The sequence below is a fragment of the Anopheles merus genome, chromosome 3L, assembly GCF_017562075.2.
Source record: "Anopheles merus strain MAF chromosome 3L, AmerM5.1, whole genome shotgun sequence".
In the NCBI taxonomy this organism is placed as follows: Eukaryota; Metazoa; Arthropoda; class Insecta; order Diptera; family Culicidae; genus Anopheles; species Anopheles merus.
Genome location: NC_054085.1, coordinates 14,648,909 through 14,675,863, shown reverse-complemented (window position 1 = coordinate 14,675,863; position 26,955 = coordinate 14,648,909). Strand labels below are relative to the sequence as shown.

Here is a 26,955-nt window from a genome sequence, read left to right as displayed (position 1 = left end):
ATTTCCTCATTCTCCCTCCCTCGCCCATCAATTATAGATGAACTAACGAGCGCGGGGCACCATTGGCAAATAAACCGTTGCTGAATTATTGAACGCGTCCCGGGGGTCGAGGTGGGCTAACGGAGCAGAGGAGAGCTTAACGGAGGGGTTTTTCTCCTAGGTTTGCGCGTGCTCCTTCGTTGTTTTTCTTTCCCGTGGTTCCGTTTGTTATCCGAACGCATCCGAAAATCGAAAAAGCGTAAGAAATGACGGCATTTTCGAAAAGAAAAGCCCATCGACAAACAAAACAGCACACCGGCGGGCGTGAATTGATGGTCGCTTTGCGCTGCCCGCCGCTGGGGTGTGACGCGAATTTCCGAAAATTTTGCCTCACCCCCCCCCCCCCCCCCCTTAGCCCTTTTGTTTCATGGCCTCCGCTGCTCCGTCAAATTGCTCCCGGTGGTTGGGCGTTGGGACAACAGTACCAAGAATCGGGGGGTTTCCGTTCCGGCAGCTGGGATTTGCTGGGGATGTGTGGCCAGCGAGACTTCATGATTGCCGTCTGGAGAGTTTGCAAAATCCATCCTCCTCTCGCCAACGATACTTTAAAGCTTCTGGTCCGCCCTTCAGGCAGCAGACGAGGCTGCTTGAGCGTATAAGGAGGAAATTCCAATCGCGTTTGACGCGAGCGCACGCTGCGTAATTCATCGGACAAATTGAATATTGGGAGCCTGGGAGGTTCGATGAAATTTTAATTTCTCGTTACACTGTTTCTCTCTCCTTTGATTATGTGTTTGTTTGTTTTTCGCGTAAGCAGCATGGTGCCATGGCTAAATTCTAAGAAATGGGGTTTTGAGTTTTCAGTATTATAATGTTTTTCCGTATAAAAGCAAAAGCGGAGAATATTGAAGCTTTTGAGGTCGATTTTTGCTGCACTTTAACCGTTTGATTAAAACCAAGCGCCAGCATATAATGGACATCATGATGCAACGGACAACCGTCTTCCTGTCCCTATAATCGCTTATTAAACGTTTCATTTTATGAACTCATTTACTAACTGACTCATATCCACGCGCTACGCACTTTCCCAGCAGCAGTGCCTCCGATCATTGCGTTCATTTATCGATACTGGATGCTTCCTCCCATTAATAGTCGAATCCACCCACCCACCCCGAGGCCAAAACATTAAAGCAAACATGCCAACCCGCACAAAAAGCACACGGCCCCGCGGGAGTGTTATGCTCACCGGGCACGTGTGGCCTCTCTCGCACTCTTAATTATCACTTTACGCTGTGGCGTTATGAGTTGGGGAAAGCAACACACACGACGACAAAAATACGGCGGAACGAGGCGATGCTTTTCATCTGAAAGTACTTTAATTATTATGACTATTATGAAGCAGTGCGTCCTCAAGGCCATGCTTTTAATGTGCTACCGAACCATTACCATAATATCTGCGGCTCTCCGCGGGGCCGCACGCGAGATTTTCCAGCACTCGTTATGTCACGATAAACATTATCGTTATCAAACATTGATTATTATCGGCGTGCGAAGCACGTGCAGTGCTACAACAGCGACCGCACAGCAGCAAAAGCAACACCAGCAACACACCTCAATCTGGGGGAGAGTTCGTGTGAAGTGGGAAGCAGGCGGTGAAACGGCTCCTGCTGCTCGAAAGGCTGCCGCTTTAAAGTGTCACCGTTGGAGGTCGTTGCTTAAGTATTGACAAAGAAAATGCCAGCGTAAAGGAAGCTCTTTATGTACTCTGCGAGTGTGTTCTCCCACGCACACAAACACACACACACAGCAAAGAGACCTTACAGCACAACACGCCAGCATTTAGCTTTTATCTACCCAGATGATATCGGTTCGCATCAGCATTTCAGCACTTCGCGCATGCTGTCGTGGGTTGCTTTTTCCCGCCCATGCTCGCCGATTTCTGAACGAAATTCTGATCGATTTCTGATGAAACTGGCAGCATAAAAAAGGTTGAGTGGGGAGCAACATCTACACGAGCAGAGTTACGTGGAAAGGCCAGGCAAAACAGCACACATTCACCGCACCGAACGCTGTAGTCTGCCACATGTTTCGTTAATAATATCCGGCACCTTCATTAATAATGTTGTGCCAGACGTTAACTGGTTTTTAAATAACCTAATGTGGGTTGCGTGACGCAAAAAAAAAAAACATGGATGCTCATCAAGATTCAATCATCGTGCCATGGGAGGAAACGACACACCCACACACTTTGACATCATTTTCGCATTAGCTAAGACATTTGGAGCATTACATATTAAAGCCGCTGTGACAGAAGCGTTTATGGATAGGTTGAGCTTTTATTTTTTCCCCGTAGTTGCATGCTAAAACTTAATCGTTAACCGTTTGAAACTTTTCATATCAAGGCACTGTAAGTGCAAACAGTGATATCATAAAACTTTAAAAGCACTCATCGCAAATAGCGTCGAGACAATGAGCTACTCTTTCCTTTTGACATCCCACCGATGATGTTGCTGTTGTTGTTGATGGCACGCCAACCCGTAAGCAGTGTAAAAGTGCATCCGAATACAGAAAAAATACTCAACATCAACTTTGTAATCTATTGCCTTCCCCAACGGTTGGTATGCTCCTGCGAGTGGCAACTCATTACGAAACTTAATCTACTTCCCTCCCAAGTGGAGTGTCTCGTCCTTTGGCTTTTGCTTGATTTCATTCTTCCCACACAACCGTCCTGCAGTCAAACCAACGGCCTGGTCTGGCAGTACTTTGGTATCATTTGATGTTGATTAGCTTCCATTTTTTTCTGCTTAATGTTTGTGCCCGCATTGAAGAAGACAGTGCAGCACATGCTGAGCTGCAAGTCAATTTTCTTGACAGTCTTGCTGCGTTAATGGCATCCCGGACTTGATCTCTCCGCCCGGCATGCGAAGTTACGTTTAGCGTGCTGACGTCAGCGTCTTTGGGGCGGTCTGCAGTGCATCCAGGGATGATGGAAAAGTTAATTTGCCGAAGACGTGCTTCAAAACAGGACAACATCACATGATGAGTTAATCTTAGTAACTACACGATTTTTCAGTTGCCGGAGACACTTAACAGTCATTGCAAAATGTTTGATTACATCCACTTTATTTTAACATGAATTATTTGCTATTTTAAGCTCAAATGTACTTGCACTTACCGAGCGGTTATTTACGCTTTCCAAGTGATTAAGCTAACACACCTCCTCGCAAGGAATCAAAGCTGACAAACTAATTTAAAATTCTCTTTCATTGCAGGGGCAATCGACCCACACCGAAACATCAAAGCCAAACTGTTGTGCTGTAAGCAAAGATAAACCTCCCGCAAACATGCTACGAGCCTTTCCCATGTACTTCTGGCCTGGCCTGGGACACACTTCTTCAGCAAAAAGATTAAACTTCTCATCCTCTCCAGCGCCTGTAGCACATCAGAAGATTTTGCAAACGCTCCCAAACTCTCCTTCCGGGCCCAAAGACACCACTCATCGATAAGCGGTAAGGCTCGGGGCACCGTCATTTGAGGAGGAAGCGACATGAACCAAGGGCACAACCACTTCAGGGGAAAACCGAAAACATTATCCCAAGATAACGACGATTATGGCCACCGGGCTCCACAACATCCCCCGATTCCCCCTTGGGGCAGGGTACCCGCAAACCATAAATCTTCACCGTAATCGATCAGATCTTACTTAATCGATGGTTCTTACGGTTCGTCGCTCCGGTGTCCCTGGGAAGCCGGCAGGAGAGTTGTCCAGCGGGTCCAGCAAGTTGGAGCAAGGAGGAAGCGTGCTGCTGGGATGATTTGTGGTACCGGTAAAATGGGGAAACTTTCTGCTCCATTTTCTCGCACGCTTGCCCACAATCTGTCAACTTATTTCAATTTTCTCTCGTGTGTTTTTCGATCGATCAGAAACGATACTGTGAGGTTTGGAATTGGTTCGGTATTGAGAGAGTTGCATAGTTTGCATCGAGGAGATTAATATCGATGCCGTTGGCTGGTGGAGCTGTGCGCTGTGCGTGAAGTTTGTTTGCTGAGGTTAGAATATTTCTGCATGACGACAGAGCCGTACCGTCGCTCGCTGGAAGAGGAAACGTTAAATTCTGCCCTCTCAGAAGTTGAAGATGCCCAAAACTACCCTTTCACAGAAATTAGATGCCCTTCCTTGAAATTTACCTCCAAAACGCAACCTCGAGCAAAAGCACACTCAGCACAGAAAGTTTACAACTGACGTCACATAATGGTCCTCTAAAATGGTCCTGAGTTTACCCCGAAGGAGCGTAAGCAATTTTCCACTTTAAGAGCATCCGGTGTCCTAGAAACGGGGCAAAAATTTACCCAGAATCTCCAAAACTCATGACTTCACATCAAATCGACTCCATCCGGTTTTTTTTTCTTTTTGTTTGGTTTTTGTAGGTTTTTGTGTGTGTCTTCTTCTAAAGCTCACTTTGTTCGCCGTGCGCAAAGTGTGCAAAATCTGTGGGTGAAAAAGTCAAGATGCCTCTTCCGGGGGCGACATGGAAGGGATAAGTTCATAATAGCAGATGCAGAGAGCAGAACCTAATACTACGGCGGAAGTTTCTGGGCCGTCTGGGCGAGTTAGTTTTTAGCCGCCCTACCGAAAATAGCACGAATATTAAAACGATGCCGACGACCTCATCCCCTCTACCGTCACGCCGTGAAGTGTTTTCGCAGGCACAGCACGCTTTCCTTCTAAAAGGAAATTGATGCTACTGGTAGTTGTTCTTTTCTCCCTTTTCCTACGCTTGTCTCGGCATGCACGGGCTGTGCACGATAGGCCTGGAGAGAAATGTATTGTGGAAAAGTGAAGGGAAGAATGCATCATGCATCATTTTACCAGTGGAGCCGTGAAATTCTTGCCACAGAGTAGCACTGCATCTCTCACTCTCTCTGTCTCACTGTCTCTCCATTTCGAACAAGGGAAAGTAATAGCATCTTTCCAACGAAAGTACCACCGAAAAAGTACAGACCCCCATAAAGCCGGAGAAAAATGTAAAAGTGCTCCAGCGCTTATGGACTGGCGCGTACAAAATGGCAACGACCCGCCGCTCGGGTTGGCTCACTGTTGTTTGTCCTACTGTGCAGAAACGTACGTTTGCCCGGTTGCAAGAGGGCTCAGAGATTATTAATGTTTCATGAAAAGATCTATTTTTTGTATTTGTTGCACCACAGATTCTTCCAGTTAGCAGTGGCAAGCGCAACATTGCACTCGAAACGAAGAAAATTTGCCTCGTTCGTTCGTTCGTTGGCGGAGCACAAGGGGAGCACTTGCACAATGCATATTTCATCGTAGATCATAATATTTTTGTTGAGTGGAACAACAGTCGGGTTTAGTGCGCTGCGCACTTGTACCCACAGCACCACAGCAATACCGTCCGTTATCATCATCGTCATCATAATCATCGTCGTCGTGCTTAGTAGGGGTGGGTGAAAGAATTTTAGGGGACCAATTTATCTTTCTTGCAGTTGAGAGGCAGCGCGGGCTGGTATTAATTTAGTTGCTCCAGAACGGACTGACAAAGCTTGCAGCTTCTTTTTGCTTGCGAATAGCCAATGGTAAAATGTTGATGTTCTGAAAAGGCGAGGACATTCACAGCCTTGTCAGCTGGGGATACAGCCCGACAGCGGAGCGCGCGACATGCTCGATGAAATTAATTAGCGCAAAAGTTTAATGTTTTTGGAGCAATCTTTCAATGGGGTTGATGGGAGATAGTTGCGTTTGTGCATTAGATTAGTTTGCAGCTAAATTAATCATGAATTCTCCCAATTTGTTACTGCACTGCAAATAATGTTAAACCTGATTGCGCTGTCGTCGTTGCAAATCTGTTGAAAGCATTCTTGTTTTTGTATTGCATTTTGTGTGGAGCGCTATTTCCACTTACCTGAAACAGCTTTTTTCTCCTCCTGCCCCGCCCGGGCACGATCGATTCTAAAATGAAGGGGTGGTGAAGAGGGGGGGGGGGGGTCATCAAAGAAAAGAGAGAAAGAAAGAGAGCAAAAATTAGTTTAAAAATCAAACAAACTGTACGCCGTGCCTAGCGCTTAGAGAGAATATGCAAAATTTATCTCAAACACTCTCGGCTGAATTGGTGCTAATGAAGTTGAAAGCATTATCCTTTTCAATCGTACCGGATCCGTCGCTCGAAAACACATATTCAAACACGGCTGCCTCGAAAGCAATTTCCCAGAACAGGAGGATTTTTTCTCTCTTCTACGTAATGTTTGCATCAAATATGTGGATCAATCATGTGTTGAATGAGTTTATTAGATTATCCTTGGTTCTATATGAAAGCTTTCAGCGATAATTTTTACTGCGTTTGCACAGCACAAATGCACAAAACGAAGAGTAAAACAAGCATAGGACTTATCTAATTAGATTTTTTCATGATAATCGTATGGATCATTTAACAATGCAAAACAGTGATTGTTATCCTATTTGATTATTTGATATCTAATTCAAATAGAAAATAAAGCCTATTAATCACTTTTTGTCAACAACTGTGTGAAAATGAACGAGGTTCATGTCCTACGTGATGAGTCTCCTTTTGAAGTGGATTTTTAATTACAAGGAAAAGATTTTTGTTGCAAAAGATAAAGTTTGTAAGCTAAGCTATCAGTTTTATGTTGTTAAATATGAAAGTCCTTTAAAAAAAACTGAGTAGAAACGTAAAAAGACCCTTCCTTTTATTTACCAATAAATTCCACTCACCAAAGCTTATTCTCGGTGGTGCCGTATAGTCCTCGTCGAATTCCAGCTCCGTTTTCACGAGATTCTCTATATTGAGCTGGCATTCCTGTGCAAGCGAAAACGAACCAGCGAAAGAAAAACGGGAAACGAAACAGACAACAAAGTTAGACACTTTTCACGCTCGAAGCATCATATCGCCGTCCGGGCGTCGGTTGAGTTGGTAGATTCGGTTGCCGTTCTCGAGCCCTCCTCCTCCCGCTTACCTCCATGTTCTTGAAGTCCCACTTGCTGATCGATTTGCTTTTGCACAGCCGTATCCGGTCCCAGCATTTGCACTTCCGATTGACAATCTCGCAGCCCGGCTCGATCAGCACGGTTTCCGGACAGTCGCTACCATCCGGCCGGTCCCCATCGGTGCTCGTCGGTGGAACGTCTGCAAAAATATACGCAAAAACAGCAATAGCATGAGAATAAAAATTCATTAAAAAGAGAAACAAACAAAACTTGTGTGGGTTTCGTAGCGAATGAGAGAGGGGAGGGAAAAAAGGTGTTGTCGTCCCACGTTTTATGTGAGAAATGGTATAAACCAAAGGCAAACAGAAATGCACTTGCATATGGTTCGTTTTCTCTATTTTTCTACCACTCTCTCTCTCTCTCTCTCTCTCTCTCTCTCTCTCTCTCTCTCTCTCTCTTTTTCATACACTAAAGAACATCAGCCTCCGACGTAGAGGTTAGACCGAACGGGGACAACCGATTTAATTGAGGCCCCGAAGGAGATTTCCCCGGAAAGGCTTTTCCATTCATCCCGGTAGAAAAGCAAACCCGTTCTGTGTGTGTTTTTTGTTCTGTCTGTTCTGCCCTCTGTTTGCTTCTTTTGTTTATTTCTTCACCCCTACAAAATAGTTTCCAACAACGCATCTCTGCTCTCAGCAAAAGGAAGGTAAACCCGAAAGCCAAACGAATAAATTTCCTTCCCCCCTACCTGGCTACGTGCAGCGTCCTGGAGGAAGTTTTCAAAAGTAAGATTCTCTTGCAAAATGACATCCTCTTATTTGTGGCTCACCGGTGTGACCACCCACCGGAGAATGCCTCTCCTAATGAAAGGAAATTGGTGAAGGGGAAATCATCCCAGGATGGCGCTGGCACAGCAATGCATTTCAATTTCGGTATGCAAAAGCTCGAGTGGGGGGAAAATCTGCATAAAGTTTATGCAAATCAGTTTTGGTGAGTTTGGTTCCTTTGCGAAAGAGTGGAGCGCAATCGTTCGATTCTAATGGCGCTACTGGGGAAGGCGGAGCGAAGGTCAGGAAAATTAGAGATGGATTGGAAAAGTTGTGCTGATATTTTTCACCACGATTGTTTCTTAAACTAATACAGCTCCTATTGTTTCTGTCGAGGGCAGTGCTTTTGTCGCCGCAAATGGAAACTGCAGCCTGAGTAGTGGAGCCTTTTTTCGATGAACTTAACAACACAACACCCCCAAAACAAAGCTCTTATTTGTGTTCCATGCCAGAGCTCCCGGGTGCCATCTGTCGGTGGGCCGGATAGCGTAAGATAAATTGACAACCCTCCCGGGGTAGCTCTCGCGTGTTATTGATCGCTGGCAATCAAAATAAATCAATCCAAATAAATCGAACCCCGTGTGTGCAGAAGAGCCTCATTTCTGCACAGGCCGCCGTGTGTCCTTATCGTGTCCTGTTTGACTTGATGCCGGATGTTTGACTCCGGACGACAATCCACTCTCGCTCTCTCTCTCTCTTGAACACCGACGCATGGCGATATATGTATTGGGGAAACAAATATTTACAGGGCTTTGCACGGTTTGCAAAATAAAAACACCAACCCTCACAAGCAGCTCATTGTGCTTCGGGGGTCGTCCATCTTGTGCCGGCAGCAGCAGCAGCAGCAGCAGCACAAAAGACGACACCCACCCGGTTCAGCACAGAGTATGTTTGAGAAGGATCATCATCAAAAATACACCTCTGCCAGGGATGGGAAAACGAGCCCACCACTTCAATTTATTGTTGTGGTGCGGGATGACGCTTAAAGGAGAAAAACAATCGCAAACACATTCGCCGGCACACGCAAACAAACAACTGTGTTGTCGTACTGGAAACAGAGGGAAAGAAAAAAACAAAATTCTTCGCAAATAAGTCGTTTGTGTTCCTTGTTGGAGGGGTTATTTGTTTGCTTTTTTTTTCGTCGACAAAAGGTTTCAGGTTCCGGTTTTGCTGCAGTATGTGCTGTTTGTGTAGCATTTAGAAAATGAAACAATGCATGTCGCATTCTAAAGCTAGCGCTGATCGCTGTTAGGGGTTTCTGCTGAATTTACTTTTGTATTTGAAAAAGAATTGTCGTATTACAGTAACAAACAAACAGCCATTGGTTATGAACGAAGGCTTTCAAAACTGCTCAAGTGACTGTAAAGCAATTCTTTTTTTTAAGAGGATGTTTTGAGTTGTTAAAAAAAATGTTGAAATAAGTAGAGCCTATAAAGTATCCTAGTAAGCTGGAGGATCATATGATCATATGGTAACCGTCGTGTCATATGCTCTCATGAAAGAACAACGTTGCATGTTTAACATTATCATGCAAAACATTCCCTTTATCTGATATGCACAAAAAAGACACTCCATTTTGGTCCATTTCTTCACTTCTTCTCGCGCTTCACTATCATGCTCCATGTGCCACACGCAAAGCAATCGAAATCAATTTTGCGCCTTTGGATGCTTTTTGTTTTTTAGTTTTGAGAAATAAAACTCACCGGCAAACGGAGGAGACACGTAATACCAATCAACAAATTTACCAGTCACGTTTTCCTGCGAGAAAAAAAGCTACACCCTTCTAAACTTTGCCGTACACCTCGGGCTTTTCTGTCATCGGCCCCAGCGGAAAGACGAAAAGACACACGCACCGAACAAACAATCAAGGCTTGTCATCAATCGAAACCTCGACCGTACCTCACGGAGCCGTACTTCACCAATGGCAAAGAGGAAATAGAATCCTTTTTTGCTGCACGGTTTTTTTGTGTTGTTCCTCTTCCTGTTCAAAGTGTTTCCAACCCGGCTCGGTTTGAACAACTCCGCAGAAGGCTTTTGCCGAAAGGCAAAGGAGCGCGCGCAAAGAAAACTCAACATAATCCGCTACAAATTTGGCATGCGGAAAATTGATGTAGCAGCGCACGGGGCGGACTCTTTTGATTCACTGCTTGTGTTTCCCTCTAAGGGGGGGGGGGGGAGAGGGGTGGCGTAGGGTGGGTGGGTCGCATACACGAATACAGTACCGATTATTTGTCTGCGTCCTGAGGTTTCTGGCTTAGAGCGGGTTTCGATCTAATGCAAATTTATAGTCCCTTCCATTTTACCTTTCCAGCTCTCGGTTTCGAGATTTCGGTTCCTCGCATCCTTTGCCACTTGCCTCTCTACCTTTCCACCAACACACATACACACATAAGCGCATTCAGTTTATTGCGATGAGCCTATTTTTGAGGCTGGCTTTCATCTTTCAAGACAGCCGTCCTCCGAATGCGTTTGCAACCCTTTCGGAGCCCACGGTTGTTGGCACGGTCTCGCCAGCCTCTCAGGCTCAATTTCGGTCGTTGAGCCGCCTTTCCACACCATTATGCTGGAGCTTCATTTTCTTTACCCAATTTGTGGGTATAAAAGTGAACGTTTGCCCGGGGAGCGGAGTTTTGGAATTGGAGGAAAAATGATGCGCTACGGAGAATATGTAAACGATGATGAAAAATCACCCAATCAACGACTCTCCCACTATCCCGGGGAAGCAGAAGGGACACGAATCGCCCGATTGGGTGGTGAGCTCCGATGAAGTGGAAACGCACGAACCGAGGTGCAACGATGCGTGAGATAAAGTTTTATGGTTGGCAGGAGTTTTCTACGCAGAGTGTTGTTTTTATACTGCAGATAGGCTTGAAGAGTTATCATGTTGTGGATTAATTTAACTAATTTCAAATTGTTTATGTGTTTCTGTATTAAAAAGCTTTCTTTTATGTTGCATTTGTGCATTTGTAGACAGCTAATTTAACAACAAATTTTCAAACTTTGATGAGTGACCATGCGTCTCCATCACATGAATTTGATTTCTCCAAGTAGTCAGCTGTCTAATTAATGAACTTTAGTTTAGAAAATAAAATGATTTTGAAATGAGAACGCTGTTTGATTCCTTCCGATTGCTATATGCTTTCATCCCACTTAAACAACAGTACACTCCCTAATGTGGGCTAATGTGGGCACCGAGCTGGAGCATAACATTATCCAAACCCAAAACCAACGGACAGGCCAGAGAACGTGGAAATTGAATTGGTTTTTATGTCCTCGCCGTAGGCTACAGAGCGTACGCCGGTGTGCCTAGGTTTAAGAGCAGATACGCATCAGGCCAGGTTATTTTATCGTCCTGCCGCATCTGCTGTTGTATTCAGGCTGTTATAAAAAGCTCTCTCTCTCCACATACCCCACTCTCAAAAGCACAATCTGGTCTAATCTTGATCCAAAGTTAACTCAATCTGGGATAGATTCACTCTTCTCCCTCTCCTTGGTTACTACGAAATTGAAATTGTATCTGCTTGCTGACATCTTTTTATCCTTTTTTGAAATTCACTGTCTAAATTTAAACCCCAAACGAACTAACGAACGAACGAACGAACGATACCCCCGAAATGAGCATGTGATGCATTCTTGGAAAAACGGTATGGGGAGTTTTGTAAAGCCCTGACTCTCCCCTCTATAAGCTCCTGGGCGCATGCAAATGATGGGGATTGTTTTGTCCATCCAACAACAGCCCCTGTCCATCCCGAACCCTTTCCCCGCGAAACGAAATGTGTGTTGCGTTACGTTTTACATATTCATCCCCTGTGATGATTGTCTTTTTATCATTCATTTCACTTGCTCCCCTCGCACGCCTGGCCAGTGCCGCTTTAGAGCGTGGTTTAAATTGGAAATCAAATCATACGGCGCCCCCCCCCATTGCTGGGACAGTAAATAGGCGTAGGAGGAGCAATGCAAAGCAAAGCTGATTTTGGTCAATCGGATTCGATTGTTGTGAGCACATGAACATTTAATAAGATCACACACACGCACACAAAATCGCACACCCGGCGGACAGGCACCACGGGACAAATTGGGTTTCATTCAACTCACACACACACACACACACATATTACAATTTGTAGCTTGCGGTTGCAAATATGGCCGAAATCGAGTGCCGGCTGTTGGCCGGCGGATGGAGTTGATTTCATTTTGTGGAAAACTCCATTAGGGGTTGGGTCATTGGGGCGGAGAAAGGTGATCATTCGGGTGGGGTGGGGTGGGGGGCAATCATAGGCTTTAATATTCTTAATTGATTAGTGCTGTTTGGATAACGAGGCTTATTGGGTTTCGGTACGGAGAACAACATTTGCCAATGTTTTATTCAGCAAGCCGAGCCCAGTTATGTGAGGAATTTCTGATGAAAACGCTCTGTATTGTATTACTTAGAAATGATCGAAATAACTGTTGTATACATAATAAAAACAACAATCAAGTTATTTGATTGTTTTTATGTATCAGTAAATAAGCTACTCCTAATATAAATAAAAATTAATTTAACAAATTAAAAAAAGCTCAACAAACTTTACAACAAACTACAAAAAAAACACACCAGAGCAGATCAACAACATTCCAAACAACTGCTCGAATAGGTTTACGTAATCAACTAGAAGAACACGAAAAGGGATAACCCTCATTCGCGTGCCAGGCAGCATACGGCTTATTATTAAGCCATTTTGGAATGTGTCACCGTACTATCCGGTTCACCGACCCATTTCGCTGTCAACATGCGGTAACACGTGTCACAGCGTACAGCCTTGCCCACCTTGCCCCGGCCTCTGCCAGGATGGTGCCAGCAAGCGAGAAAGAACATAATCATAGGCATAATCATAAAAACCAGCGTAATCCACCGGCAGAACCGGAAGCGCGGGGAGGGGTGTATTGTTCCGCAGTTACCGTGCTTATCCTTCCCCGACTATGCCAGCCCGACACCTCAGGGCCACTGGGGAAGTCAATTTCAGAACAAGGATTTCATTCGTTCGTAAAAAAAAACCCCGGTACACAAGGTGCGCACGGAAGAGAAACGTCCATCGTGCCCGAAAAAAAGAAAAAGAAAAAAAAGAAAACGGGAAATTGAATGAGCCTTTCTTTCCGCTCGGTGTCATGCTTAAGACAAAAGCGCCAGTAAAACGAATGACCAGCATATTTCGTACGTAGTGAGCGAAAAACAACAACATAATATCGTTGGGAGGGAACTGAGAGAGAGAGAGAAAGAGAGGACACCGTACTTTGACTCAGCATTCGACTCGCGAACTCGATTTCCAGGCCCACCCATTTCCCAACCAACAGGGGGGTGGAGGGCAGGCGTCGATGGAATAAATTTATTCCGGAATCTAATAAATGGATCGACCGCTTCCGAACAGAAACGGGACAGACAGAACAGTGAGGGTGAGGTGTGGTGTGGTTTTCCAGCGAAGATTACTATCGTCCCTTGTGTCATCGATCTTGAGCCCGCGCAACCCGCGCGCTACTGCGAATGCCAAAAAAGAACACACACACACACACCCGAGTAGAGCCAGAAACGGGAGAATGGTGTTCTCGGAAGGAAGCCTTGAAGAGTAAATAAATGTACAAAACACAGTGCGTTCTGGAGCGTTGCCTTTCTTTTGCTGTGTGCTTTCGAATGGTTTCTTGAAGCTGACGTCTTCCACGATCAGGGTGCAATTGGGTGTTGGTGGCGTTTGTGCGTCAGAACTTTGGGTAGATCGCCTCTCCGTGTCTTTCGGGAGTGGGAGACCTTGATTTCGTTCCCATCCCAGGCTGCTTTCCCCTCGCCGAGTACGCTTGTGTGCGTCGAATTTAAATGAAAACTTTATATCACAGACGATGGTTGTGGTGGCGCATTTTCGTTTCGTTCGAAAAGCATTTTAAAGTAGTCAAGTCAAGCCAACGGTGCAAAGAGCCAAACCAAGTGTGGCTTTGGAGCTGCACTACAAAATGCCCAACTTACTTGCCTTGATGATGATGAAAGCGTAATTGAATCGTTGGCCAGCTTTCGAGCTTTAAGATGCAATATTTACCATAACACAGGCTCACAACTTGCTCAGAACTGATTGTTAAAACAGTTTTAGTATTCGATAACCTTTCGAGTTCACTAGAAGTCACTTGTTTTTTTAGGAAAAATACCCCCACAATGCGATTGATCGTGTCGTTTATTGTATTATTGTAATCATTTTTCCCGCTAAACGCCGCACAGCGGAATAAAGAACGATGTGAACATAAAAGCTGCACGCGTGCTGCTGCTTCACCACCGTGGGACACACAGAAGAACAACAAGTTTTACGCCGAATTATTCATGAACAATGGAGCAGGAGCAGAGTACCGACATTCAACATGTCGCTAAAGGTCAATTTGAATTTATTGTTCATTTTTTTTGTTTGCAAAATCCCAATGCGAGCTCAATTCACACGAATTCTTTGCACATTTGGCGATCCAAACCGGACGGCAATGTTGATGAGCTTCTTCTTAAACGTAGCGCATGCGATTGCTTCACCAACTGACAAACATCATCACCCCTTTTTATCTGATCCTTTTACCGAGGCGAAACGATAGAACCAAAACCATCTCCTTTCTCTCCCCCGGGGGGCGAAGCTAATTATCCTGCTAATTCTTCTGCTTTGAAATCTGTTTTCCCGCTTCACTCACAGTCGCCATCACGTATGGTCATGGCATACTGCGCCGCCTCCGTCAAGCGTTTGCGAAGGATATGCACACGAGGAGCACGGTTGGTGGTGGCATTGGGCCGGTTTTGCTTTTGAAAGGTAATCTTCCTCACTACCTACAGCAGAAGTAGCACGGCAGTCAAATTCTAACTGTGTGTGGTATACTTTTTTATTTTGTACTCATGGTTTGCTTTTTCTCCATGCTGCCTTCATAAAAACGTCAACGTCGAGTGTGGGAAGCAGATGTTGAGCATGCACAGGGAACCCTTTTTTTGCTCCCTTAACCAGCAACCCGAAAGCTGTGCCTGTATTTTTGTGTGTGTCGTACAGCAAACAACCAACAAACCCAACCGTCTCGTCCTTTTTTGCTCGCTGTTCATCTCTTTTGTGCCCGGGCTTACTTCATACTTCGGTTAAGTAAGCTGATTAAGGCAAAATTGAAAATGTATTCATGTTGTTTATATCTGTCTTTTTTTTGCATACGGCCAACGTTGTCAGCATGTGAAGCGTTCGTAGGTGGAGTGCTTTTTTAATATTTCTTTTACCATCGCTGCCGTATTGCCGTTTCGTTGACTTTTCCTTTGTCCAAAAAAGGGGTACGCCGACAGCTTGTTTTTGGAAAAATAGATCAGTTTGTTGAAAATCTCCTTCTTTTTTCAAATTGTAGCAAGAACTGTTTTGAAAAAACTGTGCTGCCTGCATCGAAAATGATTGTTAAACATCGTTCTAAAATTACTACTTTCGCAGGATTGATGTACCATGTACACCATAAGACGTATTTCAAGTGAAATTTTAATTCTACCTTTATCTTGCTTGTCTGCATAATATTGTACCTTCTCTCTGTCTTGCTCTTTCTCTTGCACTGTCTACAGCTACATTGAATGCAGATTGTTTCCCCCTGGTCTACCATACCGGCACCATACCCGGGCTATTTATTTCAACCCCGAAGGTGTGTTTCATTCTGCCCCCATGCAAAAAACCACAGAAATCCAATTTCCCAACCTCTCGCATTCGACGGCCGACCACCACCGTGCCTCTGCTGTACTATACGTCGCCCACTTTGCATCCTCTGACCTCTGACTAGTGAGGCTGAATTTTCTCAGACAATTTTTGCCGCCCTGTCTGCCGACCACCGCCTTCCGCCGAAACGAAAACGAAACTGATATCACATTCAGCAAACGCGCACAGAAGGAGCCGACCGGTTTTTTTGCTGGCTGCGCCATATAAAATACACAGCAGACATGCTGCAAATCCAGCTTCTGCTAACATATTCCATACCGGTGCAGATAGATTGAGTGGAACAAATTCGGCTCGCCGTATTATACCTGGCGCGATCGATACCGGTACTTTCTCCGGTGCTTCCGTTCTTCGATCACCAGCCAATATTTATGAAAAATGAAGCCCCTGATTCGAGATACGAGCCGTACTTCTCGCTCTCTCTCTCTCTGCAGTAAAGTGGCAAAAGTATAACGCTCCACATCCTTCCAAACCAACAGTCCTTCAGTACAGTCATCCACTGCAATTCCAGGTAGAATAAAATGGGTCCCTTTTTCCCTTCTGCGTCTCACTGTATGGCTAAAGTAAAGCAGCATGCCATTACGAACGAATTGCATCTGAAGGTTGTGGGAAACCGCAGGAAAACAGATAAAATGGGTTAATCTATCCTGAAAGACAGACCGATTTCTTCCTGCTTTCACCAGCCCTACGGTACAATCCAATCCAAATGCCGGACACTGCACAGATGAAGGGAAACGCTCCTGTCCTCCGTTGCCCGATCCAATGCTGGTCTGCTGCTCGTGAAACCAGTGGTTTTTTGTGATAAATAAGAGCTTTTACACCCGGAAGGAAGAACTGGTTACTGCAAAAGTAACACAGTGGAAGAGAGAAAACGGATGCTCCAATGCAGCAGCAGTGGTGGCAGGAATAACACACATTGATAAAAAGTACTCCACACTCTAGAGAAACAAAAACTGCTTGCCGCATTTCCAAACAGGGGAACGATAATTTGCAACAGACAGCGTTGGTTCCGGGGTTTCCTAGTACAAGTGAGCCCTTTCTCTTCCTCTCTCTCTCTCTCTCTCTCTCTCTCTCGCTTTCTTCCTCTCTGAAAAGCAAGTGCAATTTATGTGCATTTTTTGTATTAACTCCTTTTTGTTGTACCACGGGAAACACAGTGGTGTTAATGACCGTTCGAGAAAAGGTTACAAGAATGTGGCACAAAGAAGGGCTGGGCCTGATTTGCTACACGTGCCACTACTCCTGGGGCTTTGCCTTTCACGGTTGGTGGCTGGTGCATTAACACCGAACGGCAGCGGGGAGGGAGAGGATAATTTGTAATGTGATCTTAATGTGCGGCAACATGCATCCCACTACAATGGCATGGTAATGTGCGTGGTGCGCAATTACAAGGCTGCGGGTCAGGTCATAATCATCAGAATAATGTCTTGAGTGTTTGTTGATGCTTTTCTCCTGCAGCGTCCTAACAACATGGTGCATCACAATATCTTTACTGACGCGCGGAAGGCATTCCCCGTTAACCCATTGTTTGCTGAAATGTACGGATTTGGTGGTCTTACAGCTCTTACAAGCCATCATTTGCCACCGTGAAGTGGTGGATTCATCGAGATTAAGATCAAATTATGTGCACCTGCAGCTGCTGGCGTGTCCTTCGGGGTGCGCATCCACAACTTCTGCCTTTAAATAACTGATGATTAATAAACTTCTTTCCCATGGTGGTGTCCCCGGTCGCGGCATCCCTCGAAACACTGATGATTCTGTCCACCCGCCGTCAGCCGGACGTAGACGACGCGTTTCCCAGGACCGGACCGGAGGAATTACTTTGGAACAGATTTAATTTCATTTTAATTAAATCTCCTCTCAGCGAACGGCGCCCAGCACTGGACGGCAAGCAGGTTGGAGAGCTTGTCCTGCCAGTGCCGGCGTCCGTTTGTCGCCTCGTCCACGTGCTTCCCCCGCAGATTGAGCGTTCTTGTGAGTGATGCCGCCCACCATGAGAACGGTCGGTCGCTCTTCATTTCTGCCGGACGATGAAAACTTCCCGTACGCCCAGCATGTGCATGCGCCCGGAAGCTCGCCTGGGCAAGCGACGGCAGCGGCGGCTAGAGCTAATATTTACTTGCTTATGTTTGCGTTCGTCGTCGTTCGGTGTGTGTGTGTGTTTTGTTTTCTTTTTATATTTCTCTCGTCTCGTTTAGTATTTTCATAAACAGACTTTTTTTATTTGTGCAGTATGGAAATTGTACTCCGAAATGGGAGTGGCTGTTTAGTGGAGATTGCAGTGTTTTGCGACGGTGTTTACATGTCAATGTTTTCAATGCTCGAAACAGATAATTTAGTAACCATATTGCAGTGTACTTTGTCGAGCTTCATGGAGCTTGAAAATGAATAAAAATGGAGTACATGCAGTTTTAATGGGATTATGCTGAGTAAAACTGTAACAAAAGTTGATTCTTCCCTTAGAGTTCAACTTGATCAACCCAACAAGTGATGCATTTGCTCTCTATCTCTATCGCTGAATAATTACATTGTACTCAATCAATTACTGCTAGTAACGAGGTCGAGGGTGTATTCGATCATAAATAAATCGTGCAAATAATTAATCCTCTAGGATCTTTAAACAAATGTGATTATACATTCCCAACCTCATACACCATTGACAGAACATAAAAAAGCCATACAATTACCAAACTAAGAGTGATTGTCTGACCCAAACGATTAACATAAGCAGTAGGTTAGTCCTGTAAAATCCGCAGCAAAGCTAACAAATCACTAAGCCACAGCGTCCATCAATTACGTGCCTTTTTATCGCAGTTGAAAGCGCCCCTATTGAAAAAACGTTGCGTCACATTTTAACCACACCGTTAATCGATAATTTATGAAGTGCAAATGGCAATCGAACCACTTTGGTGCTGATGTAATCTCACTAATCGTTATCCTACTGCTACTGCTACACACACACCTGACGCTTTTTTGCTGTTACAATTTAATCGTTTCCTCCTTCCTATGCATCTCCCGAAACGAGGATCAATTTATGATGTCCTGACCCGCCAACCGATTTGGTTGACAAATTGAATGCTCTCCTTCCTCGACCCCTCTTAACGCCACATAACGCACACGATTATGATTACACCATTTACACCAGTACACCTTTTCAGCGGCCATTTGAAAAAATAAAACGCCCATACTTACCCATACACACGCCGGAACCACCGACCGGTGGCTTCGAAACGCAGCTAAGTGGTGGTTCACACGTGCCGGAAAAACCGCCCGGTCCACCGCAAGCTTCGCCGAGCGTCCGGGCACACACCTTGCAGCACCTGTGCAGCAAAAGAGAGAGAGTGGGGAAAGAGAAGCAGAGCGATGGTGAAAATCAGGCGAGGTGAAAATAACATAAAACGAAAACTTTTAACAATAAAAAGTGAACATCGGGCGGCCCAAAGGGAAGCTTGGTGAGGAACAGTTCAGTACAATAATTCACTGGACAGCAACGCTTTTCGCCACCCCCGGGGCCAGTGGAAAATGATTTGTCGAGTGTGTGTGTGTGTGTGTGGGTGTGTATTGATGTGGCAATGCACCCTCGCAGCGATACATTAAATTTAACAATTTCCATCAACTCCAAAACAAGCTGTGTAGTGTGCTTATTCACTCTTTCCTTTTTTTAGTTGTTTCACTTTGCGAAAATTTCACATCAAAACCGTGCCACACTACCTGCCTGTGAGTGGAGCTTTTGAAACGTGGGAAATAACTATAGCAATCATTTTCCAACACCGCCAGCCTAGCGCCTCCCGCTACCCAAACAGGAAACCGCCGGAATGGTAAAGGTTCGTGACTTTTTGCCATTTGGTTTTACGAGCATCGATTTTGGTTTTTGGAGCACTGCTGCTAGAATGTCGTTAGGGCAACACTACGGGTAGAGGTGCTCTCCATTCGATCAAACGGTGAAATGAGTGGAAAACTATTACCACACTCACACACCACTCGACCGGCATGAAGCACCAGGCGTCTCCATGGTTAATTGGCTGCTTTACTTCGAATGAATGCCATTATCGTTTGAAGCCGTAACGAAAACCGCGTGGGGGGTTTAAAGCATTTAAAATGTGCTTCATTTTCAATTGCTGCTCTCAATGCTGGGCACAGATTAATTTGGAACTTATGTACAAATAGACAGCTTTTTACCTTATCGCTCCATTGCTGTGAAGTGAGAATATATAAACCGAAACGATAGAATGGAGTTTCATTCCGATTTAAAAAGAAAACAGGCAAATGTGTCTCTGTAAGCTCGTTAGTGTAATTGAAAGCAGGTTATCATTTACAAACATTCGAGTATATTTAACACTGTACCTTTTTCTGTCCACTGGCCGCTCCAAGCTGTCCGAGCAAGGCAGGAGCTAAAGCAATAATACCGAGAACTTGCCACTGCCGTAGACAAATGGTCAGCAATTACCAGCTACGTGGAAGAGCATTTCACCTCTTATCCTGTGCTGTGTGCTGAAACAAGCACAACCAGCTCTGAACTTTCCCTTTCCCTACCCATATCCATTTAGGAACTTCACTCGCCAACACATTCGCTTACATAAATACAGGGTTAGAATGGAAGGGAATATACAGAGTGTGGGAAAAAAGCACATACATACAGCACAGCTACTTCCAAAAGTTTTTAGCCAACGATAATCCTAGCGTCCCATGGTCAAGCCAGTCCCGCGCTGCTGCGCCGGCTGTAAAGACCAAAGTTCTGCGACTGCTGCTGCTGCTACTGCTCTTTGCTACCTAGTTCTTTTATTTTTCTGTCGCCCCCGGGTGCTTCACATTCTCGCTTCCACACTCCCAAAGTGAGGGCGAGTTTATCAGCAAATAATCAGCACCTCCTCTTACTTGTACCTTTTGCTCGGGGCCAGGACACAGGAGTGTGCATAGTAGGGACTAAGAATTCATAGTTCATCCCTTGATCGCTCCGGGGCACAACCGACCGACCGACCGTCCGACCGGAGCTTGCTGTGCCAAAGTTTAGGGGCAGGTTTTCATTCCCGTTGAATATTCATCGCTTGTCGTGATTTTCCCTCCCAACCTTTCCTTCTTCGTATCGTTATTTGCTTTGCTACCTTTTCGGGCTAGTTTCGGCGGCCCGCCCTTTCTCCATTGCCAAGCATTATTGACACCCACACCGAGTGAGTGCGATTTGGTCGCAGGGGGACGGAGCGGGAAGGAATTGCTTCACCAAAAAGAGCAAAGGCACACACACAGGACCGAATGGAGCAATATTATTACACTTGGGGCGTTTGTAGTTTTGAAAAATGAAGCAAGCATAACGAAGCAAAGCTACGCCCCGTACAGCCACAGAACACAGAGGCAGTGTATGGCAAGGGAAGTTCAACGAAAACAGTGGCACTACAATCAACCGTAAAAGAGGGAAAGCGGAAAAACTTTCCCCTTGCTACTTTCCCACGCCAGGCCGGTTCGGGTAAGCAGGGATCTCGATCAAGGTGTCAAAAAGAGCAAAGGATTTGTGCAGAAACGACACACACACCAAAAAAAGGCGAACGAAAACAACCCTGACCAACACGAATGGGTGCAAAGAAAATACACGGCTGTTGTAGGGCCCATGTACACCCATACATACATACGTACACACCTATTTTTTGTGGGCGTCGATTGTACTCGGCTCAGATTGTAGCATGCAAATATCGGTACGAAGGAATCACGGGAATTTGCTGTCAAGAGTTTTTCGAAATCGTACACGAAACGGAGTGCTGTTTTGCTTTGGCCAGGATAGAAAAAAAACACAGCGCCACCCAGGCAGGCAAAATAACATGTAAAACACTCCCCCAAACACCTAGCCTAGGGACTTCGAGCAGTGGATTAAGGAACAACAAGGGGCAGAGCTTTTACAACATTTTTTTTTTGTTTCGTGTCAAATAAGACTAGCCCAATGAGACGTTGCAAAAAAAAGGCCTGAAGGGCTAGAATCGAAGTAGGCAATGTCCAATAAATTGTCCTTCGTGTCCTGCCTCTAAACGATGCTCATTGCACTTGCATGCAGATTTTTTGTCTGGCTGAACGGAAAAAGCTTCCCTTTCGTGTATTCGTTCTGTAATTGGTAATTGGATGAATTTGACTTTTTCTCCCCCATTTTTTGCTCCCTTTTGCTTTCTAAATGATTTTCTTTGGCTTCCATTTTTTGCTCAAACCCATTCATTACTCCCGTGAAGGTGTAATTAGCGTAGCGGAAGGTACTTAAGCGAGGCTACTGACCGTTGTTTTTGATCACGTGAGTCAATTTTTAGGCACAATTTAAGCACGGCAGCACCGATACCTACACTTCTTTGCTTCCAATGGGGTACGGGGGCTTGCGTGATACTGGATTCCAAGTGCATGCCCCGCAACCTTACCTTACCTTACCCACGGAAGGATACTGGAATTGTGAACCGATTTCCGAAATGGGTGCCTCACACGAAGTGACCATAAATTAGCAGTTCAAGGTGAGCGTTTCGCCCTGGAGCGGGAATGGGCGATAGCCACCACCACCTGCGGATTGGGAAACGCTTCGCGATCCAAACGACACCGAAAGGGGAGGTGGTGTTAATTGCACTATTTGGAAGATATAAATTTGAAGCTAAAGCATGGTTTTACGATTTCACGTGTTCGAGCTGGGCACAGGGCGGGGCATGTGTGGCCGATAAAGCGGCTAATTTATAGCGTGTAGTAGTTTCACCTCACTCAGCACCATAAGCTGCCACCAAGACCCTGCGCGGCCAACCTGAGCGTGACATTTATGAGTGCTTTGTGGGCGTTACGGCGAGCGACTCGTGCTGCGACTACTACCACGCAGGGAAAGCATATTACACACCAAGCGATCATCATTAGGATGTGGTTTTGTGTGTTGTTGTAAAAATGGCTGGCTTTATTGCGGTTAATTTCAAGCCGAAAGCTGAACGTATCGACGTGTAGTTTCTGTGCGTCTGTAATGGGGCTTACGGTTGCTAACGACCTTGTTCGGTGTCGTTTGAGCGACATGTTGGAGTAGGGTTTGGTTGTTTCGAGAGGTTTTTGGTGGGCCAACCCATGCCAGCCGCTTAGCTATCCTAATCAGAGCATAGTACATTGTTTCTGGTCTTGATGACGGTTCAGGAGCACAATAATACCTAAGTCGATATGCTTATGGTGCGGCCAGTTAGTGAAAATCCGGGCAAATAGTAGGTGAGGATATTATAAACGAATTAGAACCTTTCTTACTATTTAAGAAAGGTCAAAAACACTGACTCATAGTTAGGGAATGATCTTTGACGTGAAGCTTTTTTAGAGAGCTTTATTCCAAAAATGAACCGTTAAGGTGTTTAACCTTTTATGGATCTAAAGTAACACAAAACTCTGAACACACCTTTCTAGCACATTTCATCCTGTTTTTAAATTTTCTCGGAACTAACAGAAAGTAACTTTCTGTCAACTTTTCCTACCGAGCAAATACTCGTGTGAGTGTGTTAACTTTACGCCTCCAACTCCACCGTGGCGATAACTTAATGTTTCTGCACCATGTCATACCACAATCTCGGACTGTGCGGTCGTGACCATGTCATGTCAAGGCATCATTCCTGTCACATACTCCCAAAAAATAAAAAGGAAAAGCTTCACCCAAACTTGTCGCATGTAAATGCAAACTTGTCGTCTCCCGCGGTGTAGACTTCTGCGTTGAGGTCGTTTTGAGCTCAAGATTACAAATTCGGTGGGGTTCGAACGAGCGAAAGTTAACAAACAAACTTTGGTATAGGGAAGCAAAAAAGCTACACAAATTTCCTCGAAAGCTCTGTACGGCACAATCTTGCTCGGTGCTGATGACATTGGCCCTTACCCACATCATTTGCATGGAGGACTTGATAAATTTTCCCTATTAATCGATACAAGGAAGAACAACGACCTAACAAGTAACACATCAACAATCATTTTCATCATCGAAAATCAAACGTCTAAATCATAAGGCAGTGTAAAACAAATGCCTTTTACATCGCTTCAAACTACACGCTTTCAACAGATCCATCCAACAGATGTTGCTCACTATGAGCAAAAAAAAAGACACGAGTTATCTATTCTATCTCATCAAACCCTTTAGGGGTACGTGCTGGGAATAAATTTATAGACAACCTTTTGATGCCATTTTAAGCAGCCCTACAACCCCGGCCACAACTTGTTGCCCCTTTCTAAACTCCTCAGCCCGAAGCATAGAAAAACTTGTTGCACAAGCATTAACCATTTTGGGCCGCTCCGAGCATGGGGTCATCATATATTTGAAGCTTGTAAAGTTCTTTTTAACGGGCCTCAAGCCCTTCCTTTTAGCAGGGTTAAAATATCGTCCAAATGTTGTGCGATCGGGCATGTGTGCAGCTGTGCCCATCGGTTTCGGACCGGACAAAGCGGAAAACAGACAGCCAGAGTTCAAACAGAACACAGAAACTTAAACCACACTTCATGGAACTAATCTAAATGTCGTGCTAATAAAATCTAACGTTACCAGCTTCGTTTGCAAATGCTAAAAACTGACCCAATTTAAGCCACAGCTAGCGTCCGTATGTTGAACTCTCTTTCTCTCTTTCGTTATGCTGGCAAAAATGTGTCCCAAATGTCCTCGCAATGCTCCTCGAGTGTACAGAGAGGAGAGTGGATCGATTTTTACCTCGACCCTTTGCATTGCACCATCCATGAACCCATCGAACGGAAGCGTACACCGACCCTTAGGCACACGTCACTTTCACATGAAAGGGAGGACAGCCCAGCAAAAATTGGCCAAATTGAGTGGGCGTGCGGGCATGGGCAAATCGAAAGCGTACAGATAAAATAGGCGAAAGAAAAAAATGAACGAACAGAAGGTGCCGATACTCACTTGCACGGATCCCACACGATGTAGCCCTTGCCCGGGCAGTCCTCCGGCCGGATGATGTCGCACTCGTCCGGATTGCAGACGCACTTCAGGCCGAAAGTTTTCACATTCAGCACCATCAAACAGTAGATGAGCAGCTTAATGCTGAAATTTATCGTCGATATGCTGCCGTTGAGCGCCGGGATGGCCGCTAGAACTTTTCCCATTTTCTCGCCCATCGACTCATGGCATCCCGCGTTGGACGGGGAGGGCTTTGTGGGATCTCCTGTATGTGTGTGTGTGTGATTCGAACACTCACGCACACTCACTCAACACTTATGCAGAAGCACGGTCAAAGCGGGAACACAGCACGAAATCACACTTTTTCCGATGTAAGTTTCTTTTTTTCTGCCAATACAACGCCAATCGAGCAGCGTTAAAGATACCGCGTGCACTGCCAAATCCTACGCCCTAATCTGGCCGCTTTTTGTAGCAAAACTGCGTGATTCGTTTTCTGGCCTTCGGGATTACACTGTTTCCGGCCTTGGGAAACAACGGTTGCGGCGTCACTACGCGTCACTATTGAAAGCGAAACTCACTTTTGCCGCCACAACGCACATCAGTTCTGATTATTTCGCATGGCTTACTGCTTCTTCCGTGTTTTTGTGCTCTTTTTAATGCTGGAAAATGAAATGGAAAATTGCAAACATGAAAAACACGCTGCCTACACAGGCACGGCCCATCACGACTCAAACGAGCCGCTGAAAGAGTGGAGAGCGCTCGCGTAAATTATGATTTCCATTGCCACAAATGGACAGGGAGCGCACACGCAACCTCAAGTTGCGGGATGCGAGACGCCCACCCATAAACCATTAGGGAAATAAAATAAAATCACCACTGACAGCTCGAAAGACACTGGTGCCACACTGCTCGCTCCTTCTCTCTTCCTGTCCTCGGGTTACTGTACTGTACAGCCCTGACACAGTGTGCCCCTCAAGCTTCGATGATGGTTCCGTATGGTGCATAAAATTTAATTTACGACAGTGCCCTCCCCATGCAACCGACGACGACGATTTTCTGCTCAATTTTTTCCCATTTTCCTACCACTTGCACAGTGAATAAGCGAGCCAGTGTGTGTTGCAATGATACTCAATTTTTTTTTTGTTTCGCTCGCAGTAAACCTCTTCTTGAAGCAATTTTACTTTTCGCCTACTTTGTTCTTTTAATGGTTTTCATCGCATTTTTTGCAGCCGCGTGCGACCGGGAATAATCGTTTCTGCACGTTAAGCTTTATTATCTTTTAAATGGTCAACGGCTGTCATCGTGGCATGCGTGGGACCGTTACTTTGTTCTGCAGCGCGCTACACTGTATGCGAATTACACCAGCGGGGAAAGCGTGTCCGTCCTCTCGCGTCGTCGGGCGTTTGTTGTGTGGTGCAGCGGGTGATGAAATTAATCGTTACATCCGCGTGAACAGGTCCGGCTTGCTTGGTTGAGGATTAACTTGCTGTGGGGGAGATATTTAAAACAAACACACACGCACACACGTGTTCGGTTAGTACAGTGATGATACCGTGCGTTAAAGCGTTCGCTTGCGCAAATTGAGGATGTTCGAGGGTATATGTGTGGGGAGTGTGACGAACTGGAAAAGCGTGAAATGTGAAATGAAAATGAAGGAATTTTTCATTACCGAATGACATTTAATTTCATCACAAATTAAACACAAACAACAACAACAAACTGGAGGAAAACTCACAGAACGTAACCGAAAGCGGCAAACGTCATGCAGCAAGAGTCAGAGCATTATTTAACGTGACGAGCGTGATGTGGTTGCGAATGAGCAGGGTAAAATTAACAAATAAATCAAACGAAGCAAAAGCGATCATCGTAAGTGATATGAGTGAAATGATATTGTGCTGTCAGTGTCAGGTGAAATGATACCGGACAGATACCCAATGGTATGGTACGATAGACAATACGTGTAAGGGAAGCTGCCAGCTTGTATAATGGTTTCATACGCCTAAAGGGTTTTTAATTAAAATATCTAATTTCATTAGTCTTTATCAGAAGGTGATTTTCGTGCATTTGTATTCCACAGAAACATTGCTGATATGCGTCTATCAAATACAACTTTAAGGCGTCAACATGTACAGATTGTAATGTAATTATGTAAAACATTGTGATCTGATGTTTGATTCTTATACATTCAGAATAGTTTGAAAATTTGAGCAATATTGGATTATGTTAAATTGCTTAAAGTGTTTCAGTTTACAATTTTATTCGCTTTATTCTATTTTCATTCCACAAATCTCTTACCAGAGAAATCTTGTTTCCAAAATACATGCCGTTAAATTACATCAATGTTTAAGCAAAACCACTCGGACGAAAGCTCTCTCTCTTCCCACTCAAAGCTCGTCAAAAGTATGACGTTAAACGACGGGGCAAACCCATTTCAGCTTACTGCCGACTACAATCGCTACCCACACACACACACACACACACACACACGCACCAAAAGCCCCACTGCAAAAGCTAATGCCCTTTTTTTTGCACCGTGACCTGTTAGTCCTCAGTGGGCGGTAAGATGAGCGTGAGAAGTTGCTGTTTGCACCCACACACTCACAC

The 26,955-nt window shown here is 45.1% G+C and overlaps 1 protein-coding gene and 1 long non-coding RNA gene across 7 annotated transcripts in view; one reads left to right on the top strand and one right to left on the bottom strand.

Annotated features, from left to right (window-relative positions):
* Positions 1 to 4,381, top strand: part of LOC121600663 — a 128,572-nt gene extending 124,191 nt beyond the window's left edge. Inside the window, exon 10 of the long non-coding RNA XR_006005859.1 lies at positions 3,252 to 4,381. This is a non-coding gene — a long non-coding RNA (uncharacterized LOC121600663). The remainder of the gene's footprint in view (positions 1 to 3,251) is intronic.
* Positions 1 to 26,955, bottom strand: part of LOC121600661 (kielin/chordin-like protein) — a 156,495-nt gene that overhangs the window by 112,552 nt on the left and 16,988 nt on the right. For 4 of the 6 annotated variants that reach the window (XM_041929488.1, XM_041929483.1, XM_041929485.1 and 1 more), the window contains exons 2-6: positions 24,355 to 25,010; positions 18,675 to 18,802; positions 6,964 to 7,133; positions 6,722 to 6,806; positions 5,895 to 5,941 (exon numbers count right to left, since the gene is read on the bottom strand). In XM_041929488.1, coding sequence (XP_041785422.1) covers positions 5,895 to 5,941; positions 6,722 to 6,806; positions 6,964 to 7,133; positions 18,675 to 18,802; positions 24,355 to 24,569 — 645 coding nt within the window. In that variant the 5' untranslated portion in view covers positions 24,570 to 25,010. The other 2 variants (XM_041929487.1, XM_041929484.1) reach the window with 2 other exon arrangements.